Source organism: Heteronotia binoei, chromosome 21 (genome assembly GCF_032191835.1).
Source record: "Heteronotia binoei isolate CCM8104 ecotype False Entrance Well chromosome 21, APGP_CSIRO_Hbin_v1, whole genome shotgun sequence".
In the NCBI taxonomy this organism is placed as follows: Eukaryota; Metazoa; Chordata; class Lepidosauria; order Squamata; family Gekkonidae; genus Heteronotia; species Heteronotia binoei.
The window spans coordinates 82036927-82063593 of NC_083243.1; the positions used below are offsets into that span (position 1 = coordinate 82036927).

The 26667-nt window shown below is 42.2% G+C and overlaps 1 protein-coding gene across 1 annotated transcript in view; it reads right to left on the reverse strand.

Moving 5' to 3' along the window:
* Window positions 1-1622: 1622 nt before the first annotated feature.
* Window positions 1623-26667, reverse strand: part of LOC132589890 (cytosolic phospholipase A2 epsilon-like) — an 84289-nt gene continuing 59244 nt past the window's right edge. The window contains exons 13-20 of the mRNA XM_060262675.1: window positions 20588-20810; window positions 17369-17483; window positions 15663-15800; window positions 14059-14166; window positions 13182-13373; window positions 10374-10540; window positions 7544-7730; window positions 1623-3253 (exon numbers count right to left, since the gene is read on the reverse strand). Of these exons, the coding sequence (XP_060118658.1) occupies window positions 3036-3253; window positions 7544-7730; window positions 10374-10540; window positions 13182-13373; window positions 14059-14166; window positions 15663-15800; window positions 17369-17483; window positions 20588-20810 (1348 nt within the window). The 3' untranslated portion in view covers window positions 1623-3035. The remainder of the gene's footprint in view (window positions 3254-7543; window positions 7731-10373; window positions 10541-13181; window positions 13374-14058; window positions 14167-15662; window positions 15801-17368; window positions 17484-20587; window positions 20811-26667) is intronic.

Consider the following 26667-nt stretch of genomic DNA (forward strand, 5'->3'; position numbering starts at 1 on the left):
TTCCAAGGGGAAATGTGACTTTGAGAAGAACATGGAGTTTCTTCAAGAATGGGGGAAAGGCTGCACATTAGTGAATTTCTGCTGAAGACCTGTGTGGGGACAGTAGAATGGTAATATAGTAATAAAGTAATTAGTTCATATTTAAAAAATACTTCCATAAACTTATCTCTGTTGTCACTGGTTAACACTTGGAGATTGCAGAATTATAATCAGAACAAATTAAATGGGGAAATGAAGAAGGCAAAGGATTTCAGCACAATAACCACAAACGTATGGCTCCTTCATTATTACTGCATGTATAGTTCATGATGGAATACTATTGACTGGTTTGCAGAAAACAGCCTCAGTGTGGAACTGATTTTTTTGCTTCTGCTCTGGGCTGGTACATCACTCAGTCATATCGTATGACTGGTTGCCTTGTTCCTATCCTCTGCATACTTTGAAATAATCAGAGTTCTCATGCCTCTGAAATTATTTGGCTCCCTATGATTTCTGCAGGGTGAGTTTAACTTAAATATGTACTTTCGAACAAGAACTCACAAAAACATCTAAGAGGTATCTAATTTTCCCCTCCCTTGCTATTTCCCCTGCTATTTTTCCTTTCCTTTCTAGTCCCTGTAGTGTCTCCCATTTTCTGTCTCCATCACACATGAATCTGTTTCTACTGAGTCAGACTGTTGGTCAGACTGGCTATTCATACTGGCAGCAGCTCTCCAAGGTTTCAGGCTGAGGTCTTTCCCATCACCAACTACATGGTCCTTTTAATTGGAGTTTCCGGGGATTGAACCTGCATCCTCCTGCATGCCAAGCAGATGCTCTACCACTAAGCCACTTCTCCAAGATCCACTATCCCGATCCCCACATGAGATCCCCAGAGAGATAGAGAGACGCTATGAATTGCCCATCATGTTTCAGCCAACTCAGCACAAAATCTGGCATTTTTGGGGTGTGTTTCTGTGCATGCGTTCATGCATGTGTGTGAAGATATGCTTCCATTTCACACAGACTTCTTCTCCCCTATGCAACTAGGAGGGAGCTTACCTCTTCCAGCACTGACAGGCACTTGGCTTCAGCCATCACCATTGAAAAGAAGGATAGTATCAATCAATAATAATAATAAGTTATTGGATTTATATCCCGCCCTCCACTTCGAATCTCAGAATAGCTCACAATCACCTTTATCTTCCACCCCCACAACAGACCTGTGAGATGGATGGGGCTGAGAGAACTCTCACAGCAGCTGCCCTTTCAAGGACAACTCTGTGAGAGCTATGGCTGACCCAAGGCCATTCCAGCAGATACAAGTGAAGGAGTGGGGACATAAGTATTACTATTCCTTTTGCTATTAACTCTGATGCATCCAGGTGCATTTTAAGCCATGCCTTTAGAGTAGAGCCAATCACAGACCTCAAGTTCAACCCAGACTATCATTGTGTTGGTGTTTGACATTTGTAAATCACTTTGGGAGCTCTACAAAGCAAAAAGAGAGAGAGGGCTATACAAAATAATCTATCTCCCTCAAACATTTAGGCATTTTGAGCTACAGAGTATATTCATAATTAAATATCCAAGCATGGGAACTCATACAACTTGACAAATACTGCTCATTAAAATGGATTGTAAAGTGATGAATTTGCTTGTTTATTCATGAGTTTGCCTACAGCACTTCTTCCTGGAATGCCAGCTAATAGGCAGCTTTGAATATAAATACGAAACACTACAAGCAATAAAACAGTATAATCAAATATGAGATGCACACAAAACCTACAAACTAGAAAGCAGAATGAGGTGAACCACTGACATGTTAAAGCAGAAGCACATAATTGCTCAACTGATTTTAAATCCCAAACTGTGCTGCATGGTCTGTTTCATATTTGTTCTTTAATCTTAAAATTACCAAACTTTAAGCAGTTTCTTTAATCTCAGAATTACCAAAATGAAAGCCTTATAATTATTTTAAGAACAATACCTTGGCCACAGTATAGCTGATTTCTTTGAGCAACAGACCTGGACATAATCTGGAATAGAAAATCAGGTGCAACACAGCTGTATGTGCAACCTGGATACAGACAAATATTTGACTAATATATACTGGAGACATGAGCTTCAATCAGATTGCACTGTTCTGCAGTGCTTTTCTGTCTATACAGCAGCATCTCCTCTAATGGTTTGGCTTTTTCATCTGCGGAAGAGGGAAGGGCAGTTTCCTACCCCTCTCCTACTGCAGACTCCCCTTCATACTTTTATTGGTTTCATACTTTTCCTTCAAGTCCATTTTGCTGAAGGAACACTATTTCAGCGGCAAAGAAGGCTGCAGGGCCAGGGCCTTTCTCTGTCTCTCCCAGAGTTCCTCAGCATGGACTTCAGTGGATCACAGGGGCATTCTCTACTTTCTCAGAAGCAGCCTGTTTAATCACTGCTGAATTGTTGGGATTTTTAAGTTAGGGAAGGTCAAATGCATCACTTCCCCATCTGGAAAAGGTACATTATGAAAAGAGTGGTCCACTGGATTTTGTTTTCGTCTATACTCAAGGAGCTCGTTCAAGTAATGGTACACAACTTGTCTTAGGAAACTAGGCAATCCAGGATCCCTCTCACCGCCTCCCCCACAACCCCTGGTGTTGTTTGAAGCTTTGGATATGTTTGCGTCATTGTGAATTGTTGTCATATTTGTAGGCTGTGTTACTGTGCATAAACTAATCGCTTTTGTTTTTAAAACTTTTATTTTTTGAGGGGATTACTTTCAGTTTTATTTGTGATTTACATATTTGTGGTATCTGCTTATGTTTGTTTTAGAGAAAACAAATATAGAATATTTGTCAAAGTTTAATGGAACTTTTAAGCATACAGGAAACTTCCCTCTGTCAAATGCATATAGATAATCAGCAGTAACTTTGGGCAGCCAAAATTCTGTTCACTGTGATTTTTTACAGCATACCAGTAATTTTTTGGGTCAGTTATTAGAATTCTTCTAGTCCCTTTTCTCTTATCTCATTCTTTCTTCTTCAAGAACAAAGAAGACATATTCATGGTGATTATGTCTGAGAAGATTGACTCTGTTTTTTCCTTTCTACTGCCTTTTGGAAAACCTGAAAGATTGTGTTTGCATTATTCTGCACATTGTAATTAGTTAGATTCAGGAGCTTGTTAAAGTCCTCCTCTTGCAGTGAGACCTGTCGTGTAGAATATGGAGAGAAGGCACTAGAGAGATCAATATTGCCCAGTGACATTTCAGCTGCACTTCGTTCCATTCCTGCAGAAGAAAAGAAAGGGATGTCACAATCAAACTTAAATCATCTCTAAGACATAGCCTATGACATAGGATGGCACATTGTGAAGGGCAGAAGCACAAGCTCACTTCTGAAGATCATTCCCCAGGTAAAAATGGCTGGATTGACCATGTTTTGGTGCAGTACGATGCAGTATGATGATTTGACTGGGAATCCCAGGTGGAGACCCCCCCAATTCAGTTAAAAAGCCATGGACTGGTCACTACAGCTTAGTAGAGATAAAATGCAAAACTATGGCCAATTTTAAGTATGTTGATTTGGAAGCCAGGATTCTGGTCACAGATGAGGTAGCATAGAACAAAACATAGCCATTAAAAACAAGTCCACATGCCATTAAAACAAGCCAGGACATAGCAGCAACAAAATATACAATGAGCAACCTAGAATGATGTAGATAAAATGGCAAAAAGTAAATCATAAATTCTTTAAAAATAAAGACTGTGATAAAAGAGATATAAATTCTGTTAACTGACTAACCATATCTTTAAGATTATGTCGGAACCAAGACTATCTCCCTGTTAACAACAGAACTTATGCCAGAGAATTGGAGTGAGTCTGACAATGCAATCCTGTGCTGTTTTGTAAATACTGGGCTAAGATTGGCGTAACTCTGCATAGGATTGCACTGATGCATCTGATGAGGTGGGATCTAGACCACAGAAGTGTACGCTAGGATAAAATGTCCTCCCTCTGAGGAGCTGATGTTTTACAGTGCATCAATTAGTTGAGTATTAATGGTCTCTTTTAAATATATAAAACTAGGAATAAGGCCAATTGAAAGAGGCTGTGGGCAAGTGCCCCCTGCCTGTACTGTCATTCTCCCCACCCCCAAGTGAAGGCATTCATTTCCCCCCCACACCTCAAGGGGAGCTGGTCTCTGCCATCTGGAGAGCTATTGTAATTCTGAGTGATCTCCAGTCATCACCTGGAGATTGGCAACAGTGGTTCTCCAGAAGGAAATGTCTGGTTTGGCATTTTACTTGTCTGAGGTCATGCCCCTCCTCAAACCCACCCTCTCCAATCTCCATCCCTTAAATCTCCAGGAATTTTTTAACCTGGAATTGGCCAACCTATCTCTTTCCATTTATCTGCCCTCTGACTTCAGCTTTCCATTGCCTCCCCCCTTCCTACAGCCTCCACCTAGGGAAAGGACAGTCTCTCTCCATAGTGGTGGGGACCAAAGCAGCTTACATCATTCTCTGCTTCCCCCTTTGATCTGAACAACAACCCTGTGAGGTGCATTAGGCTGAAAGTCTGTGACTGGTCTGAAATCACCCACTCAACTTCCACAGCATGAACCTCAGTCTGGCAGACCCTGGTCTGAAGCTCTAACTCCTATGACCTCCTCAAACTCCACCACAGAATCTCCAGGAATTTCCCACCAATCTGGAACTTGCAGCCCTAGTTAGGACTGGCCCCAATGAGTTCTCCCTCAGAGGCCTTTACCTTTCAGACCAACACTCTCTCTCTGATAACATTGTTGGTCTTAAGCACAGGACTTCAGTCTGTCTCTCACTTTCACTCTCTATCTCTCTCTGTGTATCTGGCCTGCTGGTACAGGACACCATTTCCCCCCCTGTCTCTCTGTTTCCCTTCCAGAGGAGAATAGAGAGGAGTCCCCAGCCAATCAAGAGAAAGCCTTCCTCCTCCCTCCCCCAGCCAGTCAAGGGAAAGTTTTCTTTCTCTCCTCTGCAAAGCAGAGCAACAGGTGGCTTAGCCAATGGGAAAAGTAGGGAGAGCCAGAAACTGCCAGAACCAAGGTTAGTTGCCTTTGACTGCCAGAAGCAGCTTTGACTGCCAGAAGCAACAGTGGGCGAGAGGAGTGGAGTTAGCCAATGAGTTCTCCCTCATTAGCTAAAATAGGACTTGTAAGGGCCTCCCCCACTGCCTTTTACTGAGTGAATCAAGCTTGGTTGCTTTTTATTGAGAGAAGCAAGGTTAGTTGCCTAGCAACAGCCACTGCCTAGCAATTTCCTTAGAGGGCTAATTCTCATCTGCCCTGGGGCCAGCAGTAAGTGGGGGAGAGCAGAGTGAGCCAATGTGACCCAAGAGCAGTTGATTGATGGTTTGACAAAGCAAAGGGTGATGGACCACAGATCCACCCAGTCCCAACCAATGAGGGAGCTTGGATTTGCTAAGATGAAACAGCTTATATATACTGAATCAGACCATCAGTCCATCGAAGTGAGTATTGTCTATTCAGGCTATTGGTAGGTCTCAGGTCTTTCACCACACCTACTACCTTATTCTTGAATTGGAGATGTCAAGGATTGATCCTGGGATCTTCTGCATACCAAGAAGATTCTCTACCACTGAGCCACAGCCCTTCCCATTCAGCCTTTTCTTCTCCTGAGTCATTTCCTCAGTCTAAACTGTATCCCTCCCAGTATGATGCATAGAGGAAAAGAGTACACACACCTCTCCTCCAGGGCTGCTTACCTGAGCAGTGATACACAACACTTGAAACAAACAGAACACTGAAGGTCCTCATCTTAGACAATCTACATTACACCTAGTCAAGCCCTAAAGTTGTTTTCTTAACCAAATTTACTAGCTATGAGGGCCATAGCTCAGTGGCAGAGTACACACTTCATATATAGAAGGTCTCAGTTCAATCTCCAGTTCAAGGATCTCACGTACCAGATATTGGGAAAGACTATTCTCCATCAGATACACTGGACAGCTGTTGCCAGTCAAAGTATGTAGTACACACAGAGTTAGATGGCCCTTTGAGCATTTGAAGATATAAGGCTGCTTCATATGTTTGTATGTATTTTGTATGAGTTCTTGTCAAGCCCCCCATCCTTTCATTCTATTTGGTTTACAACTCTTGTGTGATTACATATGTTTATTAGCCCTCTCTGTGTTGTGTCTACAGAAGAATGTGAAGTGTCGAAGTTATAAACCTCCTCCTCTGCACTTTCTCAGGTTCCTTATCAGTTATCCAGAGCTCAGTAGAATTTCATAGGCCATTTGCTAATGGCTATTGACCAGCTATGTAACACTTCCCCTACCTTCATTCCTTAATCTTCTCATTGACTGGTCAGTGATGTCCTATCCTATCTGCAATAAATGAATCTATTTGGAATTACAAAGGATCTTGTTATTGTTAGCATGGATGACTTGCCAGTTCTATTGAACCCAATATGACATGTTTCTAAAAACATGTTTAGAATTCAACTGCAATGTCACAAATTGAAGTATACTCACTTGAAAGTAAATTCCATCAAAATAAATTGGTTTGCATCCAAATGAAGTATGTAAGAAGATATACATACTTTGGGGGGGGGGGGCAAAGTGGAAGGGCGTCTAGCCCCACTTATGAACCACCTTTCTTTTTTGGCCACTGTGTGACACATAGATCTTTTTCACACAGCCTAAGTATTCCAGTATGCCAGCTGGTCAGTTACTGAACAGTAACGGGTTTCTGCTGGCATTTCAGACAGACCCGATTCAGTAACTGGCTGCTACCGGAATACTCTCACCTTTTCACACAGTCCCGCGGCTGTCCCGGTAGTGAGGCATGCCTGAGTCGTTACTAACAAAGAGCAGCTTCTTCCACTTTTCAACCCCTTCTTCCGGGTTGAAATCGCTATGGGGTGCTGTGTGAAATGTCCAGTATCTAACCCGGGAGCAGTTTTCACGCCCTTTTTCGCCCGCCGGCACGCGCGATCTCTGGCTTTTTGGGGGGGGGGGAACGTCGGCTAAGATCGCTATAGCGACGTATCACAACAGCATCACCATAGGGATGCCTGGGCTCCATTAAGATGCCAGATATCGCCGTCGCTGAAACCTGGTAACTTATCTCAATAGAGCCTAGCCATCTCTATGGTGTTGCTGTTGTGATACGTCGCTATAGTGCTATAGCGCTATAGCAATCTTTGCCCGACGTTCCAAAAAAAAAAAATAAGCTGGAGATCGCGAGCTTGCAGGCAAAAACGGCTGGCGCTGGTGGAAGCGAGATAAGAGCGGAACAGTGTGAAATGGCTCACTTCAATCACGGAACCCTATCGGGAAAAAAAACATGTGTCTGAAAACTCCCATCCCTGTCTCGGATTACTGCAAGGCGGCACAATACCGACTCCCTTCCGGCTTCCACTGGTAAGTGTGAAAAGGGCCATAGACACAGAGTGTTGGACTGGATGGGCCATTGGCCTGATCCAACATGGCTTCTCTTATGTTCTGACATTCTTATATACACATATGATTAAGTACAAGCCACACTCTATTTTGTAATGATATTGTCAACTCACCAGCTGCAACATATCTCTGGAAGGTGTCATTCACTAGTGGGAAATAAATCACTATGGGAGCATCTGAGTTATCTGCATCTTCAAACACATAGCATTCCTTTAAGTTTTTCTTTTCTTCATCATTTAGCAGGGTTTTGGGAAATGGGATCCCTTGCTCTGAGAAGTACACAGAAGCCTGCTCCAGAGGCTAGGGAATGCAAAATAGGGAAACTATTTTTTAAAAGAACCCTAAGTAACCATTACATTTAAATTGCACTAAACATGTCTGCCATGTCTTTAATCATCATATGCATGTTTACCTGTTAATAACTAAATCTGGCATCATTATGAAATGCATTAACACTTCAGAAGTTAATTTCAGATAAGCTGTTTTGGTCTGCAGTAGAATAGCTACATTAGAATTCAGTAGCACCTCAGAGACTAATGAGTACAGTTCCCAGCCTGCTGGGACAGGGATTCCTCTGATTTTGGGGCCTTCAACCTGCTGGCACAGGATTTGCTGGCAGGGAAACCCTGCCCTTGAAGAGCTTCACTGGTGCCCAATGTGCCTGGTGTGATGATGTCACCTGGAAGTGACATGATCATGCCAGGCACTTCACACGGGGACTTTCTAGCATTTTGGTAAAAAAACTCTATAGTGCCATAGAGGTTTTTTACCAAGATACTAGAGCATCCCCACATGACATGCCTGGCATGATCCTGTCATTTCTGGGTGATGTCATTGCACCACGCACGCTTTGCACATGTGAGGGAAGTCCTCCTGTAGGCAATCAGGCAGACCTGACAACCCTGCAAACAAGATTTTGTGGGTATGAGCTTTTCAGAGTCAAAGCTCTCTTCATCAGATACAAGTTGGAATGGAGATCTCTAAGTCCTTATGTCCCAGTCAGAAGGTGAGGGGGGTAATTGCAAAGAAAGATCTCATGATGCAGTGGTACAATGGGCATTATAATCAGTTTGATTACAGCACAGAAGAAATGTGATGGGACAGAAAATTAGCATTTGTAGTGAGATAAGAATCCTGTCTCGTGTTGTAATCTCTCTTGAAGTTTCTCTGTTTGAGGACTGCCACTCTTAGGTCAGCAACTGAATGACCTGGAAGTTTAAAATGTTCTCTCACTTTTTGAGTTTTTTGTGGTGGTTAATGTTGTACAGAACCTGGCAATTCATTAAGTAGTAGTAGTACAGCAGCAGTAATAATAATAATATCCATTTATACTTTTGAGTAATGACTGACCTGTTTGTCCAGAGAGAATAAAAGGGCATTGCTGACACTTGATGGTATATAAGACCAAGTAAATGAACCTGAGATGGTAAGGTTGGTATTGTTAGGTCTGGTTATTGTGTTCTCAGAGAGTATATAGGAACAGAGCTGTTTTTTGCTGCAGGTCCTATTATGAAAGATGTTGTTGTGGGTGAGAAATTGTTTAATGTTAAGAGGCTATTTGTGACCAAGAAAAGGTTTGCCTCCCTTGGTCCAGCCATACCATTTTAGGTTCATTCACTTGTTTATCTTCCAACATTATTTGAGAAGGGAAGCTTTGACTCTCAAAAGCTTGTACCCCGAAACTCTTAGGCAGTATCAGTTTTACCCAAGCTTATAATAAAATACCAGGCTAAGGCTAAATAACGTCTTGGCCTATTTGACAAAGTGTGCATGCACATGAAAGCTCACATCCTGAATAAAACTTTCTTGGTCTTAAAGTTGCTATTGGACTTTAACTTTGTCACATTGCTTCAGACCAACACAGCTACCCACATGGATCTAACTTCTTGACCTATTTCTGGTAAATGGCTAATAAGCATGAAAGGCTACCAACATACCAGAAACCAGTTTCATTTCAAAGAAACAATTTGTAAGGGAGGGAGCAAAACTTGTTTTAATAACATGAGCAATAACTTGCTTCAGAAACTGACATACATATATCTGCCTCAGCTACTCAGTGATTTAGATTAATTGTATCAGATCTTGATTCTTGCCATATTCCTAAACTGTAAAACTTAACTGTGAAAATCTTTTATTCCCCAGACTTCACCACTCTCTTCTGAGCAATCTTAATGAGCACACTCTTATCATTCCCCAACAGTCAATTCTCCAGCAGTCAATATCCTGAACTGGATAGCCCAGGCAAACCCAATCTAATCAGATCTTGGAAGCTAAGCAGGGTTGACCCTGGAAAGTACTTGGAATGGAGACCTCCAAGAAATACCAGGGCTGGGACGCAGAGGCAGGAAATAGGAAGCCAACTCTCTGAATGACCCTAGTGGTCACCAGAAGTCAGCAATAATTTCCAGGCAGGCATGCATACACACCTTCACAAATACCCATTTTAATAAATTGTCATTTTCCCCCAGCCAGTAGATAATAATAATTTCAAACAGGATTTATCATTCCTCTAAATATGTATATTGATTTAAAACCTCTAATCATATAAAAATGATTAAAAACCTCTAATCATATAAAACAATTTCATCACTTGACTCATTTCAGTCTCACTTAATGCCTGATTCTGGGACAGAGACAGCCTTAATAGAACCAGTGAATGCTCAACATTCACAGGTGAGCAGGGGAGATGCTGCCCAGTTAGCTGCACTTGTTATTTGTTTTTTGCCATTTGTTGGTTTTATGCTACTATATTTTAATTGTTTTTTGTAAACTTTTTTGAACCTGTGGAAAAAGTAGAATATAAACATTTGAGACAATAATTAATGTGAGTAGCATCCACTTTCCCATAAACTGGACTATAATAATGTTCTCTTTTAATATTAGAGTAATATTGGCATATGACAAAAAGTGATTATTATGTATGTACTCAAGAAATACTCTAACCTTGGTTTGTGATCCCCCCGTATAGTTGAAGTGCAGGATGACATCCACTTTCCTCTCTGGTCTCAGAAGAGGAGGACAACTGGTGTCAAAGAAGAAGGCCGTATCAACCAGTTCCAGATGTTCTTCAGGGTCTCGTAGCTGATTAGGGGTAGAATCGAGAACAGTGTCTACAAAATAAGACATTTCCATCAAAATATAAACAAGAGAGCAAGGAAGCTATGAATATCATTCTGGATCCTCAACAATTAGTGATTCCCCACAAGGATCTAAACCCAGTGGGGGGTTTTTTCCAGAGTTCAACTTGGGCCATTCACCTTCCATCTATCCCTGATTATTTCTTCTTCATCATCATTTGTCCCAAATTGCCTGCATGTTCCAGTTATTAATTCTACATTCGAGCTCCTAGTCATCCACAGAGGAGAAGGTGAAAGGGGTGGGGGGAGAGAGAAACAGCTCTGCCTTTAGGGGATCTGGAGGCTGAGCAAGGAGAAGACTTTCTCTGTTTGGTAGAGGGCCCGCCAGAGTACCAAGGGGCAGCCAAACTTGGGATTCAGCACCCAAAAACTCTGGGGATCAACACAGGAGAAAGCAAGGCAAGAGAGCTTAAGGGGGGGGGAGCATCCTCCTCCTGACAGGACAAAAAGAATATCCTGGCAGTTTGACATATGGTGCCCACTCAGCTCTCTCCTCCACAATCAAGACGGGGAGGGGGGACACCCACACTACACTTGAGTCCCTCAAATCCATCCAATGTGAGTGGAGAGAGAAGCCAGCCTCCTCCCAACCCACTTCCAATGCAGTTACAACCCAAATCCCAAAGATGACAGGTTATTGGTAGCAGCTGCATGGTATGCCAACCCAAAATGGATGACAAAGAAAAGAAGGGGAAAATATATAACAGAATCCTCCTACAGAAATAAAACCTTATATGTGCTGACAAGTGATCATTCAGAAAATGCAGGCAGAAGGATAATGGAGGCTAAAAGATTAAAAAACTGAGTTATGCTCCTACACTAATATAACCCAGGATATTCTATGAAGGAGTGAGAAAACTCTGGTATAAACAGCATCGTTATAACCTGGGACAACAGGGGGGAGGAACATGAGGCGACCTCACTTTAGTATAGAAATGAAAAATAACCTGAGATAAAACTAGGCATGAACCTAAGTTTAGTATAGCTGCCCTGAGCCTGCCAAGGTGGGGGAGGGCGGGATATAAATGAAATTAATAAATAAATAAATTAGTATAGAATGACATATCAGAGACAGGGCTCAACCAGGATTAAAGTTATAGTGGGGAATCACCCAAGAATAACTTTTCTTGTTGAGGAGAAGAATTAGACCTCTGTACATTACCTATTACCATTGTTCCTGTTATGTATGTGGACCAAAGTGTAGACTGTTACAAGTATTCCTGCCAGGCTCATTGGAGCCAGAAGGACTGAGCTTGGGGACTTGAGAACAATGAACAGCAGGATCCAAATCCAGACTGCCCTGCTCCAATCACGAGCTCCCTGCTGGTTTGAATGATCCAATAACGTGCTTGAGTGGGAACCCAGAGTTGTATATAGTTGGCCTCGTTGGCCCAGTTCCTCAGTTTTTTCTTAGAGCACTCTTCTACCATGCTGTATCTAATAACGAACTGATTATCACTACCACCTCGCCTCTTCAATGCATTGGACCCACTATATTATAGTTCCCCACCTTTCTTCCATCATGGAATGCAAGGTTACTAAAATTGGTCCCAGGGGACTTTCTTGGGCCTGACCACACTGATTAGCTTCAGCAAGATTCAAGTGTACTCTAGCCGTAACCAGGTACCTCTAAAGCAGACCTGCAAAAATGCATGAACCACCAGCTTAAACATGACCTACCAACCAAATCTCCATTCAGACAAGAATTCTGGGGGAAACTGATGTGTGGAGTGAAAGGTCAGGGTCCACTGGCCTTGCCCCCCATCTCTCTTCTCCACTGATGCAATGCATCATGTAAAAGTTCCATGTACACAGGCTGTGTGCAGCAGAAACCATCAGTTTGTGTATGTATAGGGGTGAGGCCAGCGAACACAACTCCCCCCCCCCCACACACACACACACACACATCTATTCACTTGAATTATTGATTATCCCTGGGGCACACAAACTGTTGTCTCCCAAGTGTATCAAAACTTCCATTTTTGTTCCTGGTTATTTTTGTAGTCTGTGATAGGTATGTGCTAACCACAGTTGGTGGGCTACATTTGACTTGATCACTCACTAACTGTGCAGCCTTGAAGAAACAACTTAGTGTATTATATTACAATTACCATGTCTGCTTAGTAAGATTTGAAAGTTACAGTTATGCACAGCTGGAGTGAAGAGAACTGAAAGGCATACTGAGGGTTCCATGTGAAGTTAAACCCCTTTGGATGTGCAGCTACCAATACATTCTGCACAGTTTAACACAATATTAACCATCTGTTCAAGATCCTTGCCTATTTCTCTCAATGCTTATTCCTTTGCACGAATGCTGGAAGCTGGCACCTATCGACACACCAGCAATGGGGGAGAGTCCCTTCACAGTAGAGGAGCTACAAGCAAGGGACTTTTGCCTGATAGAGAAAGGGAGCATGACTTCTACTATCCCCTTGCAGCTCCTCTGTCTCCTAAACTATACTATAGCTAGAACAGAACACAGAACCAGTCTTCACTTGGTGAAGCAATTAATAATCCTCTCTTTAATAAGCAAAATATAATCCTTCTAGCATGCAATTATACACACTGCTGATTTCCAAAAGGAATCAAAAACATATAAATGCTACTACTATACCTTTCCATTTAGAAAATCGTCGCTCCTGGGAGTATTCGTTGTGCATTTGGAATCCTTTTAAGAAATTGTCATACTTCGATACTGCTGGACGGTCTGTTAGAATGTCCCGCAGGGCTTTAGAAAGACCTCCTGCAGGAGTGGACATGGAAGTTGGCATCTCATGGGGTCTCTCTGGTAAATCAGGTACTTCCTCTAAAGAAAAATAAAAGAAATAAGCCTACAGTAGTATATTTATTTGTTATTTCTACTTATATGCTGCCCTCCCCACAAGCGGACTCAGGGCAAGTTATACTGTCACACATAAGACTATAATGACTAGTAAACAATATATCAGGTCCAGATGGTCTATACAAATAAAATCAGACAAAATTCAAAATTTAGCACCAAAGGAAGTAGCATAAAGTTGCCTCAGTGACAATGCTCAGATGCAGCTTTCTGGGGTGATGTTATTGGAATCAGGTCACTAACCACAGGGCCGGGGCTGTCAAGTTGTCAGCAGAGGAGGCCAAGAATGGAAAATTCGGACACCTACTGCCTCAACTGAACAGCTCAATTTTACAGGCACTGTAGAATTGTAACAGATTCTACAGGGCCCTGATCTCAATTGGGGGCTAATAATACTTTGGTATTGCATAAATTTAGCATTCTAACAAGTGGTTTTGGGTAACCCCTCTTTCACATACTGTGGGCTCTATCTAGCTGATCAAGTCCTCCCTCCCACCCCCACTATTGCAAAGCAAATAATGCATTGAATAATAAGCCATTCCATAAGCGAAGCTGAGGTACTAAGATTTTAGTGGGTCTCACATTGCTGATCTCTACTAAAATGTATTGTTACATCTGAAATCATTATGAACATCTGATATTAAAAATGTACCAATTTCAGTGATAGTGTCTTGGGTCCATCTATTCCAGAAGTCCTCTGAATTGTCAGCTGCATGCCAGGCATCCAGTAGATTCTTGGAAAATATACTACTCCACATCCCTATGGAAAAAGGAGATTAATGAAGTGGAAGGGTTTTTTCCCCCTTCCAAATTGTATTTTGTTCAAAAAGCTGAAAATTTTTGATACAGAAATAGGATTAGGTGACTGGTGCAAAAACACAGGCTGACACAGGTAGCATTGCCTGCCTGACTAACTAGCAGAATCTGCCATCATTTCTCACTCCGGGGTGGGGTGGGGGGGAGATAGAACTACTAAGGAGCTCTCTGTCTGGCTGGAATAGCAGCACTATGGAGGTAAGGGTTCTCTTCCTAACTAATTTTGTCCAAGAAGTTGCTACAGTAGAGAAACACAGGCAATTTTGTTGTGTCTGTTTTTCCCCCACTTGGGTGAGCAGCAGTTTCAGGTTGTGATTCAGACCAGAAAGACAACAGAGGGAGAAAGGCTCCAGCATGGTCAAAAATAGAGCCCTCAAAGGATGTTTTGAAGTTCTGTTTCAGCTCTCACACCTGGAAGCTCTCCTGGTCTCAGGCCAGTACAACAAGAGGCTTCTTTCATCTCTCCCCAGTGGAAATTTTGAATGGAATTGATGCCTTGATATTCCTTTATGCATTTGCCAGTTACATCCTGGAGAAGTTCTCGTCCTTTGCTCTGCTTACGTTTATTTACATTTAATAATTGCTTTTCCAAAGGTAGATTGCAAAACAAGCCATTACAGTAGGCTATTTATTTATTTAAAATCTGTGTATGGTACTTTTCTAGTCAGAGGACTGGATCTAGAGAAAGATTAATGGAAATGGCAAAATTGCTCAGTAGAGTTGAACTTGCACAAACAATAGCATTTGACAACTCCTGCAATTACTTGCACAATGTCTTACACAAGCAGAAATACAAACTGGGGTACAAAAAGTTCAACTCGGCACAAACTGCCAACTCAGTACATTTCCACATTCTCAAGGTGTCTAGAGCACAGAAATCTTCCTATGGATCCAGATCAGAGTCTTCAAGGCAGCTCACAAATAAAACTAACACTAATAAAATTATAATAATAAAACTACATTTAAAAGTTTCAAACAAAACAAATGACACAGTAGACAGAGCGGCAAACAACAAACTAAGTCCAGCTTGTAAAAATGGGGCACAATGACTGCTGTCCTGAATTTTTTTCCCCTGTGACATTCAACAACACTGCAGTTCTGGGAACTTCAAAAACCCTGTTCAGTCTGTCTAACCGATATTTACAATTCTACAGTTTCTGTGCTATGTTGTTGAACAAGGATCAGGGTTAGATGTAATATACAAAAGATGCGAAGAACAAATTAAGGGATCATAATGTATAGAATTCAGTACTTGCTTCCACCCTGGGAATCCCAGTGCAGTGAATATAGAAGATACAGTTAGTTTAATCATGAAGGAAGACTTGAAAGCATTGTGTTTATAATCTGATGGATGCTGGGTTTTTTCAAGTAATCAGGCTATAGCTTTACTATCAGCTACATGTTTTCTATCCAATCTACATTCTTATTCCCATATATCACCTTGCATGAAACAGATCCTTGATTCTGGGAGTTTCTTCATCAGATATCCCATGTAGAATTCACTACCAAAATCTTCAGCATGAACAAAGGCTCCATATTTTGGGAATCCTACCTCATAGGGTGTGAATTCTACCCACTCTGCAAGGAAACATAAAAGATAAAGGTACAACTTGGAACAGGCATGAACAGAAGTCACTGGGGATGTGTGAGGAGTTACTTGTGAATTTCATGCATTGTGCAGGGTATTGGACTAGATGATCCTGGAGGCCCCTTCCAACTCTTAGATTCTATGAACTTTAATATGAGAATGTTAGAACTGGTTTCTAAAATGAAAATATTAAAAGCAAATCTTCCATGGGGATTTTACTTGTATTCTGCATTTTGATTGGCTTTGTAATAATGTGATAAAATGTGTTTATAATCAGTGATTTGGGTCACATTCTTCCAGCACCTTCTTGCTGCTTACACCTGTGACACAAGGTCCATTGTTCATACTGGCTCAAAATACATATTATTTTTGATCGAAGATTATATGAACTACCTTTTAATTTTAGTCCCTTTCATAGAAGGCACAGAGAGAGAAATGACAAAGACCCTACTATTTTTGTTGCTATTCTATGGTCTGGGTCCAATATCTGCCAGCCAGGCACCATCACAATCCACAGCCATATGAATCCATCAATGGCAGAGATTCTATGCCTGAGGAAGGGGGATTCAAGATTGGGGGGCTAACTCCCTGCTCTGGATGGTGTGTTTCTAATACCTGCCATTAGGAGCCTCAGTATGTTCCTGGATGTCTCTTTATCAATAGAGGCCCAAAAAGTTGTCAGACTGGCAGACTGTCCCCCTTCTTGTCTCACCCTGACCTAGCCACAGTAATCCATGCAATGGTTACCCCTAGGCTAGACTACTGTATGCAGGACTTCACTTGAGACTCTATGCAGGACTTCACTTGAGACTGACCCAGAAGTTGCAAATAGTCCAGAACACGGTGACATGGGCTCTTACTGAAACCCCACTAACAACACATATCCAACCAGTGCTTTACCAGCTGCACTGGCTCAAGGTTCAAGGTTCTGGTACTGCTCTTTAAGGTCCTCAACAGTCTGGGATCAATGTACCCTCAGGATTGCCTCTCCTGGTATGCCCCCTGAAGAGCCCTGAACTCAGCTGAGAAAAATCTTCTGGAGATCCCTGGCCCAAAAGATATTTAGTTGAGCTCAACCACAGCCAGGGCCTTCTTAGCCCTGGCTCCGACCTGATGGAACTCTCTTCCAAATGATATCTGTGCCCTGTGAGATCTAGTTCAGTTCTGCAGAGCTTGCAAGGCAGAGATGTTCTGTCAGGCCTATGATTGAGAACAGCATCAGTTTTTGATCAGCCTGGCTTCTTTTCCACTCACTTCCTCCCCACACTTTGGGTAAGGACAAATTGATTTTAGATGCCATCTGGACTGTTAATGTACTCAAACTGTATTTATATTCTGTTTTGATTGTTTTAATTAATTATATTTTGTATTTGAAAATATATTTTAATCAGTTTGTCTTCCTGAATGTTGCACACTGCCCTGAGCCCCAGATATGTAATTGGCACAGTTGGGTCAAAAAGAGAAAGATGAAAAGAAAGCGCTGAGTGGCACATCAGCAGCTACCATACCAAAAAGTCACAGCTACTGAAAAGGTGAAAGAGACTGAGAAAAGCCTTACCTCTAAAATCTCTTGTGGTAACTTTGTCTTTAACATTGAGTGCCACGTAGATAGGTAGAGGGTTCTGACCTCGGTTTACTGCCTTTCGCTGATCTGAGAGTCTATGATTGTTGTTCTATTGGAGGAGGAATATATACACAACACATCAGGTGGGAAGAAATAGAAACTGCTGGACAGCTTCTATAATACCAAAGAACATTACTTTGGTCAGAGCTGACTTTCCATCACTCCCAATATAGCTATTGGCCATAATACTGTTGTTTCCATATTGGTCCACAAGATGGCCAATTATCAAAAAATAAACTGAGGGATGTGGTATATTATTAGCTAACATGTATCCATGGGATATTTCGAGGTGGAGATTTTTGCATGTGATTACAGCTGGCTGTAATCAAGAATGGACATCATTCAGCAGCCTCCAGTGTCCCCAAAGTCTTGAAAACATTTGCCGCTGTAGCACCTGAGAGATGCAGTGGTGGCATTAATCCCTCCAGAAAGATAAGGTCTTCCCTATCTTGGCATTTGTTTTGCCTTCCTCTGCCTCCTTCCTTTCTTTGCCAGGCCGAACAAGGCCAGGTAACAGTGGCTATTACATGCTGCTGGTCACAGTTCACTCATCTACCTGAATGAGCTGTCCTGGCTTCTAGGAGCAGCAGCAGCCACAGCCAACAGTCAAGCGTAAGTGGCGGCTGCTGCTTCAAGTTCAGCAGCCTTCTCCCACCGCTGAAGTAATGAGGGAACAAGCTGCTGCTGTTGTGAAACGCAGGTACAAATACAATGTGTGAGAAGCCAGAGTGAACAATAAGAAAGGGAGATGAATTCACAAATATTTTGGCCAGTTCTTGGGAGCCAAATCAGATGTTTGGCAGAGGTTTTGGATTTGGTAACTCAGGCCATGACCCAAAAACTGATGAGGGGAAAGCACAATTTGGTAGGTGCCAAACAGAGTGGATGCAAGTGCTTTACTATGTTTGCTGGAGCTGAAGTGAAAAGCTGCTTTGGAAATGGTGTGCAGGTGATAACTGCTGGCTGGCATAAAAAATGGGCATCAGTGAGCAGATGCCAATGTGTCAGCACTGAGCAAATCATTAAACATGAACATTTCCTTGCCTGCTCATTGCTTCTTGGTTCCAAACTGTATCTTTCCACCACTACTTGCCAAAATCAGTTGTTAAACATCTGGTTCAATTCTCCCAAGTACCTAACACTAGTGATGCTCAAAGCGTGTTGTTAAAAAAAATGGGCAGTCCATTGATGTTGTTTTACAGCTTTTATGGACATATGTAGGGATGGGCACGAACCAGAAGGCTTCTTTGTGAACCAAACCAGTTCATGCAATTTGTGACCCTGCAAACCTCATTGAAAGGAATGGCAATCCCTTTAAAAGGGATTTGTAGAAAGCCTGAAAAACAACTGCGCTCAGCCACTCAGCTGTTTTGGACTATCTTTAAAGTTTAATTAAACTCAGCATTTCCCAGTTGGGAAGGAAAATCCCTTTAAAGTTTAAAGGAACTGTGAAATATCATGAAAAACAGCTGTGTGCCTCCCCGCCAAACAGCTGTTTAGGGCTGTCTTATGCAGCCCTATTAAAGTTCAAAGGACTGCAAAACAGCACTTAAAAAGCTGCAATGTGGCTCCCCACTGTGCAGCTGTTTCAAACTGTTTTCTGCATCCCCTTTAAACTTAAAAAGGATTGCAAAAGACAATCCAAAAAACAGCAACTGGCAGAAATGGGGGAGATCCCCCAGGATGGGACTTCCATATCACTTTTCTGCTGGACACAGCAAGCCACAGCCAGCAGAAAGGGGAGAGATCTCCTGGGAAGGGAGCAGCTGTTTGGGGCTGTCTTCTGCAGTCCCTTTAAATTTTAAAGTGGCTGCAGAAGACAGCCCAAAACAGTTGAGCAGCAGGAACAGAAAGCAGGGGTTTGGAAGGACTCAGAGTCCTTTTAAACCCCTGCTTTCTGCTCCACCTATGAAGCATATGAACTACTCTAAAAGTTCATGGAAGTTCATGATAGCAGACCTGTCATGAACTTCTGTTCCCAAACTGGGCATGAACTGGGCAAAATTCATGACTAATTTTGCTTCATGATTTGGCTCATGCCCATCCCTAGTCATATGTAATATCTCTAGGGGCTGTATTTCATTCCAAGCTATTTTGTTTCAAACATTCAATCATCCAAACAGAAAACTGAACTAACTTTGTTAATACTAAGGAAATTTGTCTTCACCCAGTGCTCAGTATATACCAGCACTTCTGAGAGCCTATAAGACTCTTGTGTTACCACATATACCTTATGGTTCACCAATTTGTTTCTTATGCCCAGTAAAACTACTTGACAAGCCTTTTCCCATAAAATCTTTACTCTACTCTCGTGTCTACCATCTTCAGTTGTACAGCTTGAAACGGGTCTTCCAAATATCTCAACCTTAATATGGAAAGCCATTGTCAGTTTCAAATTTAGGGCTGTCTTATGCAGCCCTATTAAAGTTCACCTGAGACACCTAGGTGAGAAGGGCGGGGTATAAATCTTAATATAAATAAATAAATAAATTTAGACTGCTTAATGCTGAAAACCCAGTTTTCAAATTTAGCAGCCTGTGAGCACTGCTGGTCTTTGTGGAACAGAACTGTAGATTACAAAATCACTCAATTGAGTCCACAAAGGCCCATGAACCTCTTAACAACAGAAAGGAAGAGTGTTACTATCTGAGGAACTTCTTAAACAGAACTGGGACCTTTTATTTAAAGACGTCAGAAGGAAATGATTCCCAATTTATGCGGGAATCAAATACCCAACTGAATGCGAATCCAGCAATATCTCAGTACTCTGACAATTTCCAAACTGAGGCAGCCATGTATGATAGCGCACTGCAACACATTGGCTGCAGCTCAGATGAAGGGTCATTTCCTTCAGACACCTCCACAAGAGCACTTTTGTAACTGCCCTTTAATGGTGGTTGATTCATTATGATGTCTTTTTCTACTGTCCAAAATAAGTAGCAACCAGAAAGAAATTCATCATAAACTAGCTGTCAAAATATCTGACCACTTCAGATGTTCATAAATTAAGATTATTTCAACGTAATTACAGCAAAATTGGCACAATTGATGTAGCTTTATTGTTATTTCCAATTCCTAAATGTTCTTTGGTGAATGGCCTATGTGACTATTAAGCCTCAATAAATTATATCTCTGAAAACAAGCATAGAATACCCCATTATTCAGCATGGCTTCAATCATCAGTCCCCAAAGATCTATAAAGGATGTTTTGTATCCTGCAGTTGTTCTCTGGCATAGCTCCATGTGGTAATTCTTTAAATTCTCCAAGGAAAAGGCACTCATTTTAGATTTGGCTGCTTGCTTCCGAGCAAACTTGATTATCTCCCCAAGGTCTTTATTTGACCAATCAGCATCTTCATACAACTTTGTCATGGTCCTGAGAAAAGGTAGCAAAGAAGTTCATGTTGAGCAAGCTGAAGTTTTGTTTTTATTTCAGTGTTCTGCTTATAACATACACAGGCTTCCACTGAACTTCAAAATGGTGCAAACTCCAAGTTACTAACCCCATAAGTTGTTAAATTCTGTGGGTTTAGACATGTTGGTGATCTCTTAGCTAAATTAAGTAGTAAAAAGTATATGCAAGGCACAATACTAAGGAAACTTCCTAGGAGTAAGCCCTATTGAATAGCAGACTTACCTTTTCCTTCCAAAATCTCACTGCCTGAGAAATTTCAACATTAATGGCAGGAAAGAGACATATACCTATAATGTACTGGCTTACTCATATATTTTTTTCATACCAATACATTAAAGTAATTTTTCTTCTTCCCCAAATGGAGTAAAAGGACAGGTCCTCTTATGGATCAAAAACTGGCTAATTAATAGGAAGCAGAGAGTGAGTATAAATGGGCAGTCTTTGCAGTGGAGGACGGTAAGCAGTGGGGTGCCACAGGGCTCTGTACAGGGTCCCATGCTCTTTAACTTGTTCATAAATGATTTGAAGTTGAGAGTAAGCAGTGAAGTGGCCAAGTTTGCAGATGACACTAAATTGTTCAGGGTGGTGAGAACCAGAGAGGATTGTGAGGCACTCCAAAGGGATCTGTTGAGGCTGGGTGAGTGGCAGATTAGGTTCAATGTGGCCAAGTGCAAAGTAATGCACATTGGGGCCAAAAATACCAGCTACAAATACAAGTTGATGGGGTGTGAACTGGCATAGACTGACCAAGAGAGAGATCTTGGGGTCGTGGTAGATAACTCACTGAAAGTGTCAAGACAGTGTGTGATTGCAGAAAAAAGGCCAACACCATGCTGGGAATTATTAGGAAGGGAATTGAAAACAAATCAGACAGTATCATAATGCCCCTGTATAAATTGATGGTGCAGTATCATTTGGAATACTGTGCACAATTCTGGTCACCGCACCTCAAAAAGGATATTATAGCATTGGAAAAAGTCCAATGGCAACTAGAATGATTAAAGAGTTGGAACACTTTCCCTATGAAGAAAGGTTGAAACGCTTGGGGCTCTTTAGCTTGGAGAAACATCGACTGCGGGGTGACATGATAGAGGTTTACAAGATTATGCATGGGATGGAGAAAGTAGAGAAAGAAGTACTTTTCTCCCTTTCTCATAATACAAGAACTCGTCGGCATTCGATGAAATTGCTGAGCAGTCGGGTTAAAACGGATAAAAGGAAGTACTTCTTCACCCACAGGAGGTGTTAGTAGCTAAAAGCATAGGCAGTTTCAAGAGGGGGTTAGATAAAAATATGGAGCAGAGGTCCAACAGTGGCCATATATATATATATGGATCAGGCCTGATCCAACATGGCTTCTCTTATGTTCTTAAGTTATTGAGAAAGACTCAACATGGGTTCTGTAAGGGAAGATCTTGCCTCACTAACCTGTTACAGTTCTTTGAGGGGCTGAACAAACATGTGGACAAAGGGGACCCAATAGATGTTGTTTACCTTGACTTCCAGAAAGTTTTTGATAAAGTCCCTCATCAAAGGCTCCTTAGTAAGCTCAAGAATCATGGAGAAAAAGGACAAGTACTCTTGTGGATCAAAAACTGGCTAATTTAATAGGAAACAGAGAGTGAGTATAAATGGGCAATCGCAGTGGAAGACAATAAGCAGTGGGGTGCTGCAGGGCTCAGTACTGGGACTCATGCTCTTCGTGGTTAAAACAATTTTGATTGATAACAAATGGTAATAAATTATATTTCTTGCATCATTAATAACTTCTTTTATCTATCCCATATATTACTTTCTACCCACCCCTCCCCCCATTACTTGACCCCTGCCGGTGTTATTTACTTAAAGTACTAATGTTTAAAGGTACCCTTAACTAATAAAAACAAAAATTAATATTCTTCTTTTTTCTAAGACTTAATCATTATCAAAAATTGTCCAGTGTCCTTTTATTTTCCACTCTTTTTCTACATATCTTCTGAACTTTTTCCACTCCATCTTAAAAACTTCTAAATCATAGTCTCTTAAAATTATTGCTAATTCGTCCATTTCACTCCATGTCATAACTTTTACCACCCAATCCCATTTCTCTGGTATTTTTTCTTGCTTCCACAACTGCGCATATAATGTCCTAGCAGCTGAAAGCAAGTACTAAATTATAGTTCTATCTTCTTTTGGAAATTTTTCCATTTGTAATCCCAACAGAAAAATCTCTGCAACTTTCTTAAATTCATATCCCAAGATCCTAGAAATTTCTTGTTGAATCATCCGCCAATACTTTTTTCCTCTTTCACAAGTCCACCACATATGGTAGAAAGAACCTTCATGTTTTTTACATTTCCAACATCTGTCTGGCATCTTATTATTCATCTTCGCCAATTTCTTAGGAGTCATATACCATCTATACATCATTTTAAAACATGGCAGATGAGGTTCAATGTGGACAAGTGCAAAGTAATGCACATTGGGGTCAAAAATCCCAGCTACAAATACAAGTTGATGGGGTGTGAACTGGCAGAGACTGACCAAGAGAGAGATCTTGGGGTTGTTTTAGATAGTTCATTGAAAATGTCAAGACAGTGTGCGATTGCAATAAAAAAGGCCAACACCATGCTGGGAATTATTGGGATGGGAATTGATAACAAATCAGCCAGTATCATAATGCCCCTGTATTAATCGATGGTGTGGCCTCATTTGGAATACTGTGTACAATTCTGGTCACCACACCTCAAAAAAGGATATTATAGTATTGGAAAAAGTGCAGAAAAGGGCAACTAGAATGATTAAAGGTTTGGAACACTTTCCCTATGAAGAAAGGTTAAAATGCTTGGGGCTCTTTAGCTTGGAGAAACGTCAACTGCGGGGTGATATAATAGAGGATTACAAGATTATGCGTGGATGAAAGATGGAGATGGAGAAAGTAGTGGAAGAAGTACCGTATTTTTCGCACCATAAGACGCACTTTCCCCCCGTCTTATGGAGCGAAGGTACTGGTACCTACCTTCCGGGGGGGGGGATCCGCTGCCTCCGCCTCTGATCCTGGTGCTTCCTCTGTGCCTTTCTGCCTGGCTTCAGCTCTGACGCTTACAGCAAGCGTCAGGATCGTTCCCTCTGCCCTCCGATCCCGGCGCTTGCTGTAAGTATCAGAGCTGAAGCCAGGCAGAAAGGCAGGGAGGAAGCAACCGCCCCCTCTGCAAACCCAGCGCTTTGCGAGCGCCGGCTGTGGAGAGGGCAGCATGCTTCCTCCGTGCCTTTCTGCCTGGCTTCAGCTCTGATGCTTACAGCAAGCGCCGGGATCGGAGGGCAGAGGGAGCGATCCTGGCACTGGCTGTAAGCATCAGAGCTGGAGCCAGGCAGGCAGGCATGGAGGAAGCGCCGGGATCGGAGGCAGCGGATCGCCCCCCAGGAGGAAGGTGCGTCCTATCGTCTGGAGCGCCTTATGGTGCGAAAAATACAGTACTTTTCTCCCTTTCTCACAATGCAAGAACTTGTGGGCATTCAATGAAATTGCTGAGCAGTCGGGTTAGAACGGATAAAAGGAAGTACTTCTTCACCCAAAGGGTGATTAACATGTGGGATTTACTGCCACAGGATGTGGTGGTGGCTACAAGCACAGCCAGTTTCAAGAGGGGTTTGGATAAAAATATGGAGCAGAGGTCCATCAGTGGCTGTTAGCCACAGCATATTATTGGAACTGTCTGGGGCAGTGATGCTCTGTATTCTTGGAGAGCCAGTTTGGTGTAGTGGTTAAGTGTGCGGACTCTTATCTGGGAGAACCGGGTTTGATTCCCCACTCCTCCACTTGCACCTGCTGGAATGGCCTTGGGTCAGCCATAGCTCTGGCAGAAGTTGTCCTTGAAAGGGCAGCTGCTGTGAGAGCCCTCTCCAGCCCCACCCACCTCACAGGGTGTTTGTTGTGGGGGAGGAAGGTAAAGGAGATTGTGAGCCGCTCTGAGACTCTTCGGAGTGGAGGGCGGGATATAAATCCAATATCTTCATCTTCTTCTTCTTCTTGGTGCTTGGGGGGGGGGGGGCAAAGTGGAAGAGCTTCTAGCCTCACTTGCGATCCTCCTTTTTTTTGCCACAGTGTGACACAGAGTGTTGGACTGGATGGGCCATTGGCCTGATCATACATGGCTTCTCTTATGTTCTTATGTTCAAATGGGCCTTAGAAAGCATTACTAACAAGTGGAGATGACGATATCCCAGTTGACCTATTCAAAATCCTAAAAGAGGATGCTAATAAAGTGATGCACTCATTATATCATCAGATTTGGAAAACACAACAATGGCCACAGAATTAGAAAAGGTCAGTTTATATTCCAATCCAAAAGAAGGGTAATGCCAAGGAATGTTCAAACTATCACACCATTGTAGTCATTTCACACGTCAGCAAGGTCATGTTAAAGATCCTACAAGCTAGGCTTCAGCAGTATGTGGATTGGGAACTACCAGAAGTACAAGTTTCAGAGAGGCAGAGGAACTAGAGATCAAATTGCCAACAAGCACTGGATTATGGAGAAAGCACGGGAGTACCAGAAAAAGATCTATTTCTGCTTCATTGACTATGCTAAAGCCTTTGATTGTGTGGATCACAACAAACTACAGCAAGTCTTTAAAAAGATGGGTGTACCAGACCACCTCACGTCTCCTGAGAAATCTGTATAAGGGTCAAGAAGCGACTATCAGAACAAGATATGGATTTACTGATTGATTTAGAATAGGAAAAGGAGTTTGACAAGAATGCATATTTTCACCCTGCTTATTTAATTTGTATGCAAGGTACATCATACAGAATGCCAGCCGGGATGAAGCACAAATCGGAATTAAGATTGCCTGGAAAAACATCAACAGCCTCAGATATGCAAACGACACCACTCTAATGGCAGAAAGTGAAGAGGACCTAAAAAATCTCTTGTTGAGGGTGAAAGGCGAGCACAAAAGTAGGCTTGAAACAACATCAAAAAACCTAAAATCATGGCATCCAGCCCCATTACTTCTTGGCAAATAGGAGGGGAAGACATGGAAGTAGTGACAGACTTCACATTCCTGGAATCCAAGATCACTGCAGATGGTGTTTGTAACCATGAAATTAAAAGACATGTGCCCCTTGGGAGGACACCTATAGCAAACCTAGACAGTATAATAAAAAGTAGAGACATCACCCTGCCCAAGTCCTTATAGTCAAGACAATGGTATTCCCAGTAGTAATGTATGGCTGTGAGAGTTGGACCATAAGGAAGGCTGAGCACAGAAGAATAGATGCTTTTGAACTGTGGTTCTGGAGAAGACTTTTGAGAGTCCCTTGGACTGCAAGAAAATCAAATCAGTCAGTCCTAAGGGAAATGAACCCTGATTGTTCCCTGAAAGGTCAGATGCTGACGCTCAAATACTTTGGCCTCCGAGCACTCACTGGAGAAGATCCTGATGCTGGGAAAGACAGAAGGCAAAAGGGGATGGCAAAAGCTGCGATGGCTGGACAGCATTACTGATATAACTATCGTGAATTTAAGCGGACTTTGGAGGATGATGGAAGACAGGAGGGCTTGGCATGACTTGGTCCATGGGGTTGCAAAGAGTCAGACTCGACTGTGCAGCTGAACAACAACAAATCTGGTAATAGGGGGGCTATCATGCAGCTGACAACAGCACTCTTGCATCATTGTTGCAGTAGCAACAGGCATTAGTGATCCCCTACTTAGGGCTGTAAACTCTGGGTTGGAAAATTCCTTGAGATTTGCTGGTGGAATCTGAGGAGGGCCTGGTATGGGAAGGGGCGAGACCTCAGCAGGGAGAGACCAAAGCAGCCTTTTTCTCCAGG